The sequence below is a fragment of the Ambystoma mexicanum genome, chromosome 3p (assembly GCF_040938575.1).
Source record: "Ambystoma mexicanum isolate Mex_15411 chromosome 3p, UKY_AmexF1_1, whole genome shotgun sequence".
NCBI lineage: Eukaryota > Metazoa > Chordata > Amphibia > Caudata > Ambystomatidae > Ambystoma > Ambystoma mexicanum.
In genome coordinates this window covers 529,393,845-529,408,628 of record NC_090925.1, presented here as the reverse complement: position 1 = coordinate 529,408,628, position 14,784 = coordinate 529,393,845, and the positions used below count along the sequence as shown (strand labels likewise).

Below are 14,784 nucleotides of genomic sequence, written 5' to 3'. Positions count from 1 at the left end.
ACATAATTCGCTGGGCAACTGGAAGCCAATGCAGCTGGCACAGCAGGGGGGTCATGTGGGCGCCAAAAGGGGGATGGAGAATGGATCTGGCAGCAGCGTTCTGCAGAAGCTGTAGCCACCCTGTCAGATGGGTGGGTTGCCCAGATAGAGCGAGTTCCAGTAATCCAGCACTCTCAGCACCAAAGCCGCAACCAGGGGAGCCTGGTTGACAGCTGGAATAAAAGGAAGATCCTTTTGGAGGATCCTAAGTTTAAAATGGCCGGATTTACATACCGCACTGACTGATTCGTCCATAGTCAGTGTGGCTGCGATCCGCACACACAGAGAGGCCAAAACTCAGTGGTCCAGAAGGATTATGGATTGGAGGTGCCTACAATGAGAACCTTGGTTTTGCTACTGTTAAGTTTCAGCCAATTTTGTGACATCCACATGCCTAATTTCTTGAGACAGTGCCCAAGGCAAGATGATGTTTCGGTTTTAGTTAGGTCAAGACGGACCAGAATCTGGGTGTCATCTGCATAGGAATAGAAGCGGAACCCACAAAAGATAGTGAGGAACAGGAGATAACTTAAAAAGATATTGAATAGAATAGGGGATAGAGCTGATCCCTGAGGAACGCCGCAGGATAGGTGAACTGGGACAGAACGGATAGGGGGAAGAGACAGATTGCGAGCGATCCGCCAGGAATGCAATAAACCATTTTAGCACTTGGCCATCAATCCCAGCCTCAGAGAGCCGGGAGATAAGGAGAGCATGATCGACGGTGTCGAAGGCAGCTGAGAGATCTAATAACAGGACTGCCCCGACACCGCCCTGGACAGCCAAGCATAGCAGATCGTCCATAACTGAGTTGAGTACCGACTCAGTGCCTCTGCCAGGCTGAAAACCTGATTGAAAAGGGTCGAGCAAGTGAGAGGATTCCAGGAAAGCTAAAAGAAGGGGAGACACCAGCGCCTCCAGAACATTCATAAAAAAATGGAAGGAGAGAAATCGGGCAGTAGTTGGCTAATACCGCAGGATCGAGTGGGGCTTTTTCAACAGAGGAATAACTAAAGCGTATTTAAGGGGGCCTGGTATCGCCCCTGTCGTAAAAGAAATGTTGACGCAGAAGTAATGAAATTGTTTATATCAGGCGATGATTCCTGCAGAAGAGCCAGGGGTATGGCATCATCAGGGGAAGCAGATTTAAGTTTAAAATAGCCGACAGAACATCAGAGTTAGAGAAGTGGAGGAAAGTGGACCAAAATCCTTACCGAGGAGGAGGTATGGCCACAGCAAGAGCCTTCGTCATTAGCTGGGAGTCAGCTTTTATATTGTCGCGGACAGTACCAATATTTTCCACAAAGAAGGTAGAGATAGAGTTGCATAGCTCCTGAGAAGGGGGGCTGCATTGTGTCCAGCTTTAGGGGTAGACAGAGATTGGACAATGTCGAAGAGGGCTTTAGGTTTATTGATAGCCTTCTCTACCGACTGACCAAAGTAAGTTCGTTTTGAATTTACTATATCGAAATGATATGCGGCACGCATATTACGATAGAGCAGCTTGCATTCAGGCAGGTTGCTTTGGCACCATTTCCTTTCGACTTGCCTACAGCAAAGCTTGCTTTCTTTTAGGCCTTGGGAGAACCATGGTTCGGGTGGACGATTACGCTGTTTACATATATTAATCGGGCCATGGTGTTGGCAGTAGTTAGAAAGGCTGCTTCCAATGTGGATCGGGGACAAGTTCCGTTGCTGCTGCACTGAGTTTGCAATGAGCGAATTAGCTCAGGTTTTGCAACCCCAGTCCAGTTGTGTTTTGAAATAGCAGGTTTCCTAGGCACAATGGGAGGGCTTTTTGCAGCAATAGAGAACGGGACCATGAGGTGGTCTGTCCATATTATAGGAACTGGGATAGCTATGTTAGTGAGCATAGCAGGGGAGAAAATAATATCCAATAAATTGTCGCCGTACCACCGTTATGAGTAGAGGTTATAACCCCTTGGGAGAGACCTAGGTCGGCCATAAGTGCTAGGAACTTTGTGACGATTTCATTATACCTGATTCATGGGTAGATTGAAATCCCCCAGAGTAATCAAATCAGGGTACTGCACAAGCAGTGGATGTTTTTATAGTAGGACATCGTTAGGCTGAGATTTGGTGTTTTATGTGGTTCTGCATTTTAAGCTGATTTAAAATCATTTTAAACCTTATTGTGGCTGTAACAAATTAAGCATCAGTTTAATTTCCTTCTCAACACATTCTCTATTCCCTGCTTCTAGTGTGACCTAGAATAAGGCACATCTGTTCCATTAGGGCTTCCTTCTAGAAGCCATTTACACTTATGGAATGCTTTTATACTTTGGGGGCTGTTATACTTAACGACTGGGTGAAGTGAAAATGAAAGATTCTGCTTGTTCAGTTATTCATTTTAATGTTAGTCTGTTAAGCAAGTAGATCATAATACAAAACACTATATGATTTCACAGTAGCATGTGCATTTATAAGAACAGAACCTCAACTCAAACTTTATGAGGGTGGCTGTTTTTTTTTCCTTTCACAAAGAACATCCCAGTCTCCTGTTGATCTGTCAGGCAGATCCACCAGCAGCAAATGCGCTCAACCCGGCCTGTTTCAGAAATCACTGATAGATTTTCAAAATAAATAGTGAAGACAATGTTTACTTTGCTTGCAAGTATAGAAGTTGAATATTTGAATAATTATCTTCCAGCAGGCCTTGAGTATGATAAGCTGTGGTCACATTAAACAGCATGCTTGTCTTTAAGAAATGTGATTGGCAAATTTTGTTTTTATTCAGTTTTGTCTGTTCAATACTAATTACTTGATATTTAAATAAAAAGTATTGTGATTTTCTACTATTTAATATAAGGCATTACATTCAATCAAAATTATACATTACTCAATCAAAATTATACATAACAGATAATAGGCCATCACAACAGACATTAGTGGAGATGACAGCAACAAACAAGTAGTGAAAATCTGGGAAATGGTAAACAACGTGTATTTTTAGGGTTTAAAAGGGAAAAGGAACAGGAATTCCTTTTAGAACGTTTTTTAAGGGCAAACAAAGGGGAAATGTGAGCAGTGGAAAGAGCAGAGATTTTTTTAATCAGAGGAGCACTAATCAAACACTTAGAAACACTAAACAGATAAAAGGATTGCAAAAAAAGACAAGAACTCACCAAAGAACACCAAACTACGAGGTGCATAAAACCAAATACAAAAATTGTGGAAACCTGTGAAAATGCTCATGGCACCCACCAATTTTGAGCTGCTTTATGGCATTCCTTCTCTCAAAGCCTAACAAAACCCACAAAGGTTCAGAAACTGAGCTGGACTTTTTATCGAATCTCAATGTTGTTTTTAGGTAATATGAGCCATCGGAGTGTTTGAATGAAGTCCAACATGGGATCCAAGGCTTGCAATCCCATAACAGGATTCGAGCTAAATTTCGACATCCCAGCCAGGAATTAACATTCCAGATTGGACGACCCTAGAAAATATGAGGGTCGCTTGAGGCCCATTTCAGGAAGTTTGTCCTTCTCTACTCTTAACACTGGAATTAAAGTCAGAGGTACCCTATGGCAAGGCTTGGCCCGAGGTGAAGGAAATGCATTTTGGTATCCTTAGAAGTGCCATCACCCACGCATGCCATGTCACACTCCTCTCTTTGCTTCTTGAGCCCTGCGATTGCTTGTAAAGGCAAACACCCGAGCCATGAGCGTTAAAAAGCTTTTATGTTAGAGGGGCTTGATCTCAGAGAACACCGGGAAAAGGAAAAGTAGGCCATGAGACCTCCTTCCTTAGCCAGCCCCCTTATCTTTTAAAATATCACCCATGTGTCTCTGCTTAAACACACACTTTACTGTCCTAAACCTGGGTTGGGATTAAAATTATGAATCTAGTGACAAGTGCAAACCTCAGGATTGCTGGCATTATGTGAGCCCAGCAAGATTGTGATTTGTATAGATGATTAGTCTTAAATAGCAAGTATGCCTCCAGCCTCACACTCATTCAGGGTACACAAGCCTAGACAAAAGTCCTCCATCATCTTGCTATTTGCTGCCTGTCCATCAGAACATATTCTGTGCCTATGCAGCACAAGCAAAGTCACAAGTCATCTTTAAAGAGTTTTTTGACTGACAGGAGCAATCTAGTGCCCTCCTCCCCATTGGTCAGTGCCAGAGACAGCTCAGCAGCCAATGCTGTCCCTTCCTCCTTCCATTCTTTAACATAGCAGTCTGCGGACAAGCCCAGGATGGGGTCAGCATGCACCCCAAGATGAACATTTCCCAGACCTCAAGCACATCTGTTTGTGCCAGAGTACTGCACTGCTGGACAGTGGGCAAGTTAGGTTTGGAACGTGGGTGTGCTTTTGGGAATCGTCAATGGAGGATGTTGGGTTTAAAAAGTGGCTTTTTTACATACAGGCAGGGTCCTTTTGGGTGAATGAGGAATTACATAAGGTAAACATTTGAGAAAAATATGTACGTATCTAAATACATTCTTTATCATGTAGCTTTTTTGTGCACCTCATGATATGGCATGGGAACAAAATCATGCATGCCAATGTTATCCAACATTGAACACTGCACGGCTACAGTATATTGCACCCCTTGTCATATGACTATTGCAAAGCACCACAGACCTATGCAGTCAAATGATAATGTACTTCAGGACTTGACAGGCCTGCTCAATGCTGTTTTAGGTACCAATATGTGAACTATTATAGCATTTCAATATTATAGTCCCATCAGATTCTGGCAGCCTAGTTACTCTGCCATTTTTGTCCTGGAGTTCAGTGCCACCTGTAAAACTGAGTTGGTTCTCTTAAGTCATGCATTTATTGCAGTTGCTTGAAATGCACTGCACACCTGTTCTACCAGGGGTATTTCCACTTAGCGTGTGTGCCATGGTATCACCAATGATGCAGTTTGTTGGATGGTGACAGACTACTGTGAGGGAGGAGATTACTCTTCCACCACTATTGTGCTTGTTTTACAAAGCTGCAGTTGAAAACCTAGTTGTATGGTGTATGTGTTACTTTGAATGGGGCGCATGAGTCTAGGCATATTTTGAGTATTTCTAGAAGCATGTTCTTGTGCCTGCATTCTCGTTTCACATGATCATGATTTCAACACGTGAAGCCCTATTTCACCCGGGAGTTTGAGTTCTGTCTCGCATACCAAGTGGGTGTATATTGAGTGCTGGGCATTTTCATTACTGTACACATGCCTCTGCCCTTTGTCTATAGTCTAATTCACCCATACCATTAGGGAAGCCAGAGATGTTGGACACTGGTGCTGGTATTTTGGGAGCCTCATGTGTCCATGGCATGATGGGTTTGACTCATGGTGCTTGATAAGGTGGAATGTAATATATCATGTACAATGGCAACAGTGCCCTGGGAGGAGCTGATGACATGGAAGTGACGTGCATCACGGTGAGGAACTTCATCGAGGGAAACTTTCATGGTGGATGTTGTGAAGGGGCTCAAGGTCAGCCTGGTGGACCTACATGATGCTCTACAGGGTGTCCACATCCAGCCGGTTGGCACTTCTGGCTCTATTGGCTGAAATGGGCCCAGCAGTCGTTTAAGAGGGATGTACCAAAGTGAGTGGGCACCACTTACTAAGTGGTATATACCAATCGTTTTGCTTTCACAATTATATAGATGCAATGGATATTCTCTGGTCCTGTCCCCAGTAGGACCCCACTGGCACTGTGGGGTAAGATAAGTGCTCGAAACTATTGCCTGGGCTGGAATTACGCAGGCATCTGAAAGGACCTTAAGTGAAATGTTCACAGGTAATGCTGAAAGTTCACTAATCTTATTCTCATTTTCTGAATCATTTACAAAATATTTTATGACATTTGTAACATAACAAAACACTTTTTTTGGGAGTAAAATACTGAAGCATTTATTCCTTGGACTTAGGCTTTTTGTGAAGTCATTGAATTTCGGTCTCACTAGACCATCTTCAGGGACCAATTTTCTGTCTCATGTCCTGTCTCTCTCATATGTGCTTCAATTCTCCATGTGGTTTCTTGCGCTGCTGGTCTGTTATCAGGTCTTTGGTGTCGGCCTGTATAACTCTTTTAGTAACCTTGAGATAACAAGATGTTCCCCATTGGCAGCTGCTTGATCCTGGTGTCCTCGCAATGTGATGCTGTTTTCTCTGGGCAACAGGATCCGACAGCATTAGTTTAACCACACTAAGGGCCTGATTCATGGAATTCTTTGCACGGTGCAAAGTGACTTTGCACTGTTCCATGATTCAGGCCCTTAGCCTCCTTCTCTTATGGGCCTGCCTGTGTGATGTTTGCTGCCTCTCCGTCTTCTTCATCTTTTTCAAGTGCACAGCTGATGCAACGATTAGGGTTCCCCCAATAATGGGCATTCAGTGGCCAGCAGAATGTGAGGATGTGTGAAAAAAGGACTTAGCTTGTTTTGCACTGGTTTTCTCAATCCTCTATAATGAAATTGAGGCCAAAAGTGTGAATTTCACAATCCCATCCCGGATACAATCCATCCTCCCAGATATTAAACCAACCCATACGTGGGATGGCCCTCATTGCAAATCGTTCTGACCATATCATAATTATTGTTTAAACCGCAGTTTTCAGACTTGCATTAGAGTCCCCCAAACAGGGATAGCATCGTCTTTCTCCCCATCACGGTGAAATGCACTCCCAACACTGCGTGGTTGCTTGGAGTCAGGGTTAGATCCGTGTTGGGAGTGCGCGCCTGGCAAGAGGGCTGTGCAACGCATCCTTGTGCCATTTTCCAGCGTCTCCTCAGAATAAGCTGGTCTGAGCATTTCTGAAAGAAGAGCAAATGAAACTTGCACATTACTTTCTATGGGAGTCATTTCCGATAGAAATGGCATTTTTATTGTTCAATAAATATATAATACAAGCATACATCCTTTCCTTCTCCACATGCACGCCATGAATACAGGCATGCCCGCCCTACCTCTGTGCTGAATACAGGGACGCCAATACACATGCCATGCAATCATGTATGCAGTGGAAGCCCTCTCACGCCATTCCTCCCTGATAGTTACACGTGCTCTTCCTTACTTTCGTATTGGAAAGTCTCAAGGCATTTCCCTATATCTAGATGTGGTAGACTCTGTGGTGTGTGTGTGTTACACAATGCATAAAACAAAAACATATACAAACGTTATTCACAAACCTTTTTCGCATTGCACTACCTTTTCATTTTTCATGATTTGTGCTCCTTCCCAGCATTCTGATATGAGTTCCCTAATGGGGCGCTCTATGTCACACACACACACCTTTCACCAAAGGGTGCCAGGTCAATTTCGCAAAATTAGAAAAACATGTTCTGTATGATTATTGTATATCTTGCTGCAAATAGCCTGCACTGAGTTGGTAATAAAGACCCCCATTACACTTTAAGGTACTTTGCTAACCATATATAAATTAAAAAAATATAGGGCAATTCCTTCCAATAGTTTCCAAAGTAAACAATGGGGGTCATTACGAGTTGGGCGGTAAGGGTTTACCGGTAAGGATGTCGCTGCCGGGAAACCCTTAATTAAGGCCCTGTTCCGAGGTCCCTTAGCGGGTCCCAGCAGGAACGGCTGGTCTGACCCGTTATTAGCACCTTCCCCATTCCCATTGAGCCCTATGGGGGCTCAAATGGGAATGGTATTTGGCATGGGGACTTACTGGGTCCGCATAGGTCGGAATGTCCCGGTATGTCCCCATTCCGCCTACCCGGACCCAGGTTTGGAGGCAGCCATGGTGCCAATGTCACCATGGCTACCTCCAAACTCGTAATGACCCCCAATGTCTAGAAAAGCCCCCTGATGCTGCAGAAGTACCACAATAATGCACGAAGTACACACACCCTTCTAACGGATCCCCCTGTGCTTACCCTTAAAAACGCACTACACTACAATCTTGCCAATGCTGCAAAAGTAACACAATTCTGCACGGAGTACACAACCCCTTCTAAAGGACACCCCTGTGCTTACCCTTAAAAAACACAATACACTACAATCTTGCCAATGCTGCAAAGTAACACAATTCTGCATGGAGTACACAAACACTTCCAAAGGAAACCCCTGCGTTTAGTCTTAAAAACACAGCAATCACGCTACAATCCTGCCAAAGTACCTCCAATCCTTCTCAAAGACATCTCCAATCCTACCTGCACCACAACCGGTTCCGCCCACACATCTTGCCCACCTTATAACCCCACATTATAACCCCACACTAATCTTTCCCTAAAGCAGCCTTAATCGTGCCTACATCTCAATACTTTTTCGTAAAAACACACTCTGCCCACAGCACTCCCAACCCCACCCTTTCTCGTTCTTAATAGTGTCCTCAGGGGAGTACCATGCCCTGGGGTTATTGGCTATCTCTTTGTTGAGTCACTGCCCTTGGCAACATGACATTACAGCCATTTGGGGGCATTGTCTGGCTGCCAACTTCAATGCACTCCGCCACAATCCTCCCCCTACTTACCCAAGCAAGTCAGAATGCAGCTAAGCGTCCAAATGCCTGTGCTGGCGTAGGGACTGGAATGCCAGAGATCTGCTGTGTCAATTAGGCCAGCAAGGAACTAATGCTTCAAGCAAACAAAGGGCACGTCAGGACAGGGAGGCCTCCCTGTGTACTGCACTGTGCAAATGAGAGCAGGTCAGGACAGGTAGGCCTCTCTGTGCACTGCACTGTGAAAATCAGAGCAGGTCAGGAGAGCTAGGCCTCTCTGTGTACTGCTCTGTGAAAATGAGAGCGGGTCACTGCACTGTGAAAATTATAGCCGGTCAGGACAGAGAGGCCTCCCTGTGCACTGCACTGTGAAAATGAGAGCAGCTAGGACAGAGAGGCCTCCATGTGTAGTGCACTGTGAATATGAGAGCAGGTCTGGACAGAGAGGCCTCCCTGTGTACTGCACTGTGAACATGAGAGCAGGTAAGGACAGGGAGGCCTCCCTGTGTACTGCACTGTGAACATGAGAGCCGGTCAGGACAGGGAGGCCTCCCTGTGTACTGCACTGTGAAAATGAGAGCAGGTCAGGAGAGCTAGGCCTCTCTGTGTACTGCTCTGTGAAAATGAGAGCGGGTCACTGCACTGTGAAAATTATAGCCGGTCAGGACAGAGAGGCCTCCCTGTGCACTGCACTGTGAAAATGAGAGCAGCAGGTCAGAGAGGCCTCCATGTGTAGTGCACTGTGAATATGAGAGCAGGTCTGGACAGAGAGGCCTCCCTATGTACTGTACTGTGAACATGAGAGCAGGTCTGGACAGAGAGGCCTCCCTGTGTACTGCACTGTGAACATGAGAGCAGGTCAGGACAGGGAGGCCTCCCTGTGTACTGCAATGTGAACATGAGAGCAGGTCAGGACAGAGAGGACTCACTGTGTACTGCACTGTGAAAATGAGAGCAGCCAGGACAGGTAGGCCTCCCTGGGTACTGCACTGTGAAAATGAGAGCAGGTCACTGCGCTGTGAAAATGAGAACAGGTCAGGACAGAGAGGCCTCCCTGTGTACTGCACTGTGAAAATGAGAGCAGATCAGGAAAGGCAGGCCTCTCTGTGTACTGCTCTGTGAAAATGAGAGCAGGTCACCGCACTGTGAAAATGAGAGCAGGTCAGGACAGAGAGGCCTCCCTGTGTACTGCACTGTGAAAATGAGAGCAGGTCACTGCGCTGTGAAAATGAGAACAGGTCAGGACAGAGAGGCCTCCATGTGTACTGCACTGTGAAAATGAGAGCAGATCAGGAAAGGTAGGCCTCCCTGTGTACTGCTCTGTTAAAATGAGAGCAGGTCACTGCACTGTGAAAATGAGAGCCGGTCAGGACAGAGAGGCCTCCCTGTGTACTACACTGTGCACATGAGAGCAGGTCAGGACATGGAGGCCTCTCTGTGTACTGCACTGGGAACATGAGAGCAGGTCAGGACAGAGAGGCCTCCCTGTGTACTACACTGTGAAAATGAGAGCAGCCAAGACAGGTAGGCCTCCCTGGGTACTGCACTGTGAACATGAGAGCAGGTCACTGCACTGTGAACATGAGAGCAGGTCAGGACAGGGAGGCCTCCCTGTGTACTGCACTGTGAACATGAGAGCCAGTCAGGACAGGGAGGGCTCCCTGTGTACTGCACTGTGAAAAGCACTGTGTTGGGTGATCATGTCCACAGACGTTGCGCTTATAGAGACAGCTTTCTGTGTGTTACTGTGTACATTGCACTGTTATGCTATGTTACTAGTTTCCTATACTGTGCCAGTCAACATCCTTTGGTATCGAAAACATATTCCGGAAAAAATGGAAAAGGGCATGAGAGGAGTGGAAGGGGCAGCTGACTTCAGCAAACATTAAGGGTATGTACATGTAAGGGAGGGGATGGAAGCTAGGGGTGGAGGTGCCAGCTTGTAGCGTCAGTGAATGGTGATCAAAGCTGCCACTCATGGGGAATAGAGCCCCCATGAAAGAGAGTTTATCCTGTGGGGGCAGATTCTAGTACTTTCAAGGAGCACTGAAATTAATCAGAAAGGGGTTGCTTAATGGGTTTGGGGTGTGCTTCAGCACACCTTTCAGGCGTGCAGGTTTTTTTGTCTGTTGGCTGTTATCGTAACGTGCCATAACCCAGATGGAAAAATCTGGGGCTGCCCAGACAGCTGTCAGAAGTGACAAAGGGCCCCATCACGAGTTTGGCGGTAGTCCTTAAATGTGGCGGTAGCGGTGTTACCACTGCATTTAAGGGTCTGCCAAATCACGGGTTTGGCTGCATTTACCCCAAGCTCTCAGCTGGGGGTAAATGCGCTGGGGAATTCCTGTTTTTTGGCGCAATTGCCATGTGTTAATACCGCCGACGGTAATTGCACTGAAAATTCCAAGGACCCAATGGGGAATGGGGAATTGCTGTTACTACCAAACCCGTGATCCAGCGCTAATAGAGCCGGAGGGTTTGGCGGTAACGCTATTAGTCCAGGTAGTATCCCGGCAGCAACCACCCAACTCGTGGTCAGGCCAAAAGACCGGAGTCGACTGTGTGCAAGGTGAGCACAGAAGAAGAAGAGGAAACGGGAGTGTGGACCTTACCTCTGAGTGCCGTGCCAGCATGGCCATTATCACTAGACTGAACTGATTTTAAAAGTCTACTTTTAGGAACATTACTTTGAATGTAATTATAGGTGCTATGTATGTTATGTTACTAATGTTTAATTCAAAATTACAAATTCTCTGAAAAGACAATGCCAGAAAATATCCAGCATTGGATACCAGCATATTCCCAGTTCATATATATATATATATATTGCACACTCTTAGTTTAATCCCAGTATATTCACCAGTTGACAACCTCAGTAGAATACATGTCTAACAGCGCCTACGATTCCAATATAATGACATGTTTCCAGTTCCAGGTTACAGCACCAGTACAATTTTGTTTAACAGCCCCCGGATACTCCATGTTTAACAACACAGTGCACTCCCAGTTGGCACATCATAATATTTTCTGCGATTATCAGTCCTGATATAATCCCAGTTGTTAGATCCATGGTGTATTCCAGTATTCTCCCAGTTTATGATGCTCCCAGATTCCTGATTTTCCTCCCATGCTGTGCTCCATTGTGTTCCCCATTTTGCAGAGTATCCACACTGTAAGCATATCTACCGTATTTCCTGTATCCACAATACCAGTGTTGGCCCAGTTTACACCATCCCACTATATTCCCAGTTCCACAATCCCAGCACATGCCTAGTTTGTACAGCCACAGGAAGTGCTATTTGACTATCCCATACAATCCGAGTTTGGCATCACCAATATCTTCCCAGGTGGCACCATCCCATTACACTCCTAATTTGCACAAACCCAATTCCCAAAGCTCCAGCAGCAGTATGAACATCCCAGAATATTCCCAGTTTGCGAAACACAGTGTACTCCCATTTGAAAAATCAAAGTATGCCGTGGGGTTGGCAATCCCAGTATGGGTGCAGTTTGTACAACCACAGTACATTTCCCAGTATATTGCCACTATGAACAACATTGTGAATGTCGCAATTCGCGAACCCTCCCAGTTCGAGCACCCAGGCATATATTCCCAGTCTCACAGCTGTTCGACACCATAGTTTGCACGGTTTCTATATATTTCCAGGTTGTGCCATTCTTTTAAATTTGCGAAAATGTACAATCCGCTTTGCACAGCCCACCTCTGCTCTCTCACAATGCCAGTTTGCGCCCCGGTTCCCGAGTGCAGGTACATTAACAGTTTTCAGCAGAATGCAAGAATACAGACCGGCTGCGCTTAGCAACCAGGAAAAATGACTTCCAAAATGTTGGCAGCCACAGTGATCTTTCTCTGAAGAGGACATGCGTTAGTTACCCGGAATGCCAGAGTCTTGGCTCGCTCTCAGTATATCCCATAATAGTCATCAGGATGTGGCGTATCCTGATTATTAGGCTGAACTCAAACATCAGCAATCATTTCTTTGAGCAACCACTGCATTGGCGTTATTGGGACACACCTGCGATGCTCGTTCACTTTACTGTTCCTCCTGTCCTGATCACCTAAACAATGTGCAGACTCTCCTGAGAGTTGCTTCGCGAAATAAACTCAACACAATGTTGAAGGTGGCAGGTAGTACACTTGCAGGCCCCCATTCCCTGGCAGCAGCCTTCTGGGCACATGTATGGCCATGTTTACCTTGAGAGTGATGTCTCTCCAGGTGTTTTGGGATTGTATTCTCGTGAGGCTTTCCTATTGAACATGCTGCAGAGAGCTGATAGGAGTTTTAGTCCAAAACATCTGGATGGGCACATTTCGAATACCCCAAAACTCTCCTGTTCTTCTCATGTGAAAAGGTGCGAATGCACAGCCTTGCCTGCCATTAGAGTGTGACGTTCATGTGTTACTGACTTAGAGTGTGACTTGCCCCTCCAGTTTGAGTTTCTCTGTATTACTCTTCTTCTGCATGCCTGTCTGTGTGCGTCTGAGTGTGAGAAATGTCAGATTCCTGTTCACTTTGAAAAGTTCATCTAAAAATCGCATGCTGTTGTCCACCAATATTAGCACTAATGCGCAGGCGCAAAACTAAATGCACGGACAAGACAATGGAGGTCAGCACGGCAAGAGATCTAGGGCCCGATTCATGGAATAACTGCCCAGTTCAAAGTGAATGTGCACTGCTGAAAAGTGACTTTGCACTTCAGACACCGTGCAAAGTGTATTTTTGGCGTGCAAAGTCAGCGCATAGTCATTTTTGCAGTACAAAATAACTTTGCCCGGACATTGCAAGGCAAAAATACACTTTGCAGGGTTCCATGAATCTGGGTTTGTGTCGGCAGTACGAAGTCACTTTTCAGCAGTGCACATTCACTTTGAACCGGGCAGTTATTCCATGAATCAGGCCCTTATTGTCCTCCCCTTCCCCCTCTTAACATTGTCACTGCATCTAAAGAGGATATGGGAATACCACGTCTCTTTAGTATTCCCCTCCACCTTGTGAATGTTTAAAATTGCATGCCGGGAACATAACAGCACATACGTGTAAACATTGGTGGTCTCCTACATGTCATTTCCATGGAAATGACCCCCTGTGTGTTCATTGCCACACACGCTCAGACACGGCAGAGGTTCCTTCGCTTACTTCATCTTGTGCTTGTGCACATTCACCACACTGCTCATCAGATCAGCGCCCTAGACCTTTTATACTGAGTGGGTGGGCTCAGTGTGGTATCAGGTAATATTATCCCAACCAATAATATTGCCATATATATGGTTGTGGGATAAGGCCATAGGCGATATTATTGGTGGAGATAATTAATGGGGTATATGGGACCAGAGGTTGCGGGGGTACCCATCGCTCCGTTAAAAAAAGTATGGGGGTTGCGGGGGTGTCCCCCGCAGGTTCCATGGCTTAATAACGGCGCAAAAATGTGGTGATATTTTTGTATGGCGATATTTTCGCTGGGATATTAACACCTGGAATCCTCAGTGTATACTGACAAAGAATGCATGCCAGAGTCCTCGCACCTATAACAGACCAGCTTACCAAGCTCGCAAATATATGTCCCCACTCACGCATGGCAACAAAACACACTCATTTCAGATGCGCGGTGTGCTAGTTTCCCCACTCTAATACCATGAGGAGAATTATCACCAAGCAACATCAACCCACAGTAGGATTACATGATGAGTCTGCAATATATTGCCATGCAGATGCCACTGTAGAAATGATGCCCTTCAGGTGAGTGCAGAACGGAATGTTGTTACTGGCATTAATCCACCTCTGCCCTCCACGGTCTGAAGCAAATTAACAGACTGCCATTATGCAAGGCTGTGTTTAGCAAATGATGACTTAATTCATTAAGATAATCGGGAACGAAAACCATTGCCTCGCCCACCATATTCCACTGAGCCAGCTTGACAGGTGGCATTAGGGCACGGATATAAATACAGACACACGGCAGACACCGTTGGCACACTCCTCAGCCATTGTCTGAACTCCAAGGCACAAGGCTCGGAAGCAGGTGGAAAGCCAGCAAGAATGGCGGGTAAGTAACAGGATTCGCTACAGATCCATGTCATGTTCCTAGATTCCCTGCAGCTCATCCCAGCCTACACCTCAGGTGTCTGCTCTCCCAGCTGCCACACTTATCATGTTAGAACCATCCTCTGACGGCCCCAGGCGTCAACATTAAACTGCTCGTGTTTGCTGTGCCTTTGATTCAAATACTATGTACAAAGTTCATCGTGCTCACCAAGCTTGGAATGTCGCGCCCATTTTATGATTAAATTGG

The 14,784-nt window shown here is 45.8% G+C and overlaps 1 protein-coding gene across 2 annotated transcripts in view; it reads left to right on the top strand.

Moving 5' to 3' along the window:
* LOC138580589 (protein-glutamine gamma-glutamyltransferase E-like) overlaps nt 1-14,784 on the top strand; it is a 106,229-nt gene that overhangs the window by 15,161 nt on the left and 76,284 nt on the right. The window contains exon 1 of one of the 2 annotated variants that reach the window (XM_069651247.1): nt 14,478-14,538. The exons of the other annotated variant lie outside the window; for it this stretch is intronic. Within the exon in view, the coding sequence (XP_069507348.1) occupies nt 14,532-14,538 (7 nt within the window). The 5' untranslated portion in view covers nt 14,478-14,531. Of the gene's footprint in view, nt 1-14,477; nt 14,539-14,784 lie in introns of those variants that run through there. 2 annotated transcript variants of the gene reach the window in all.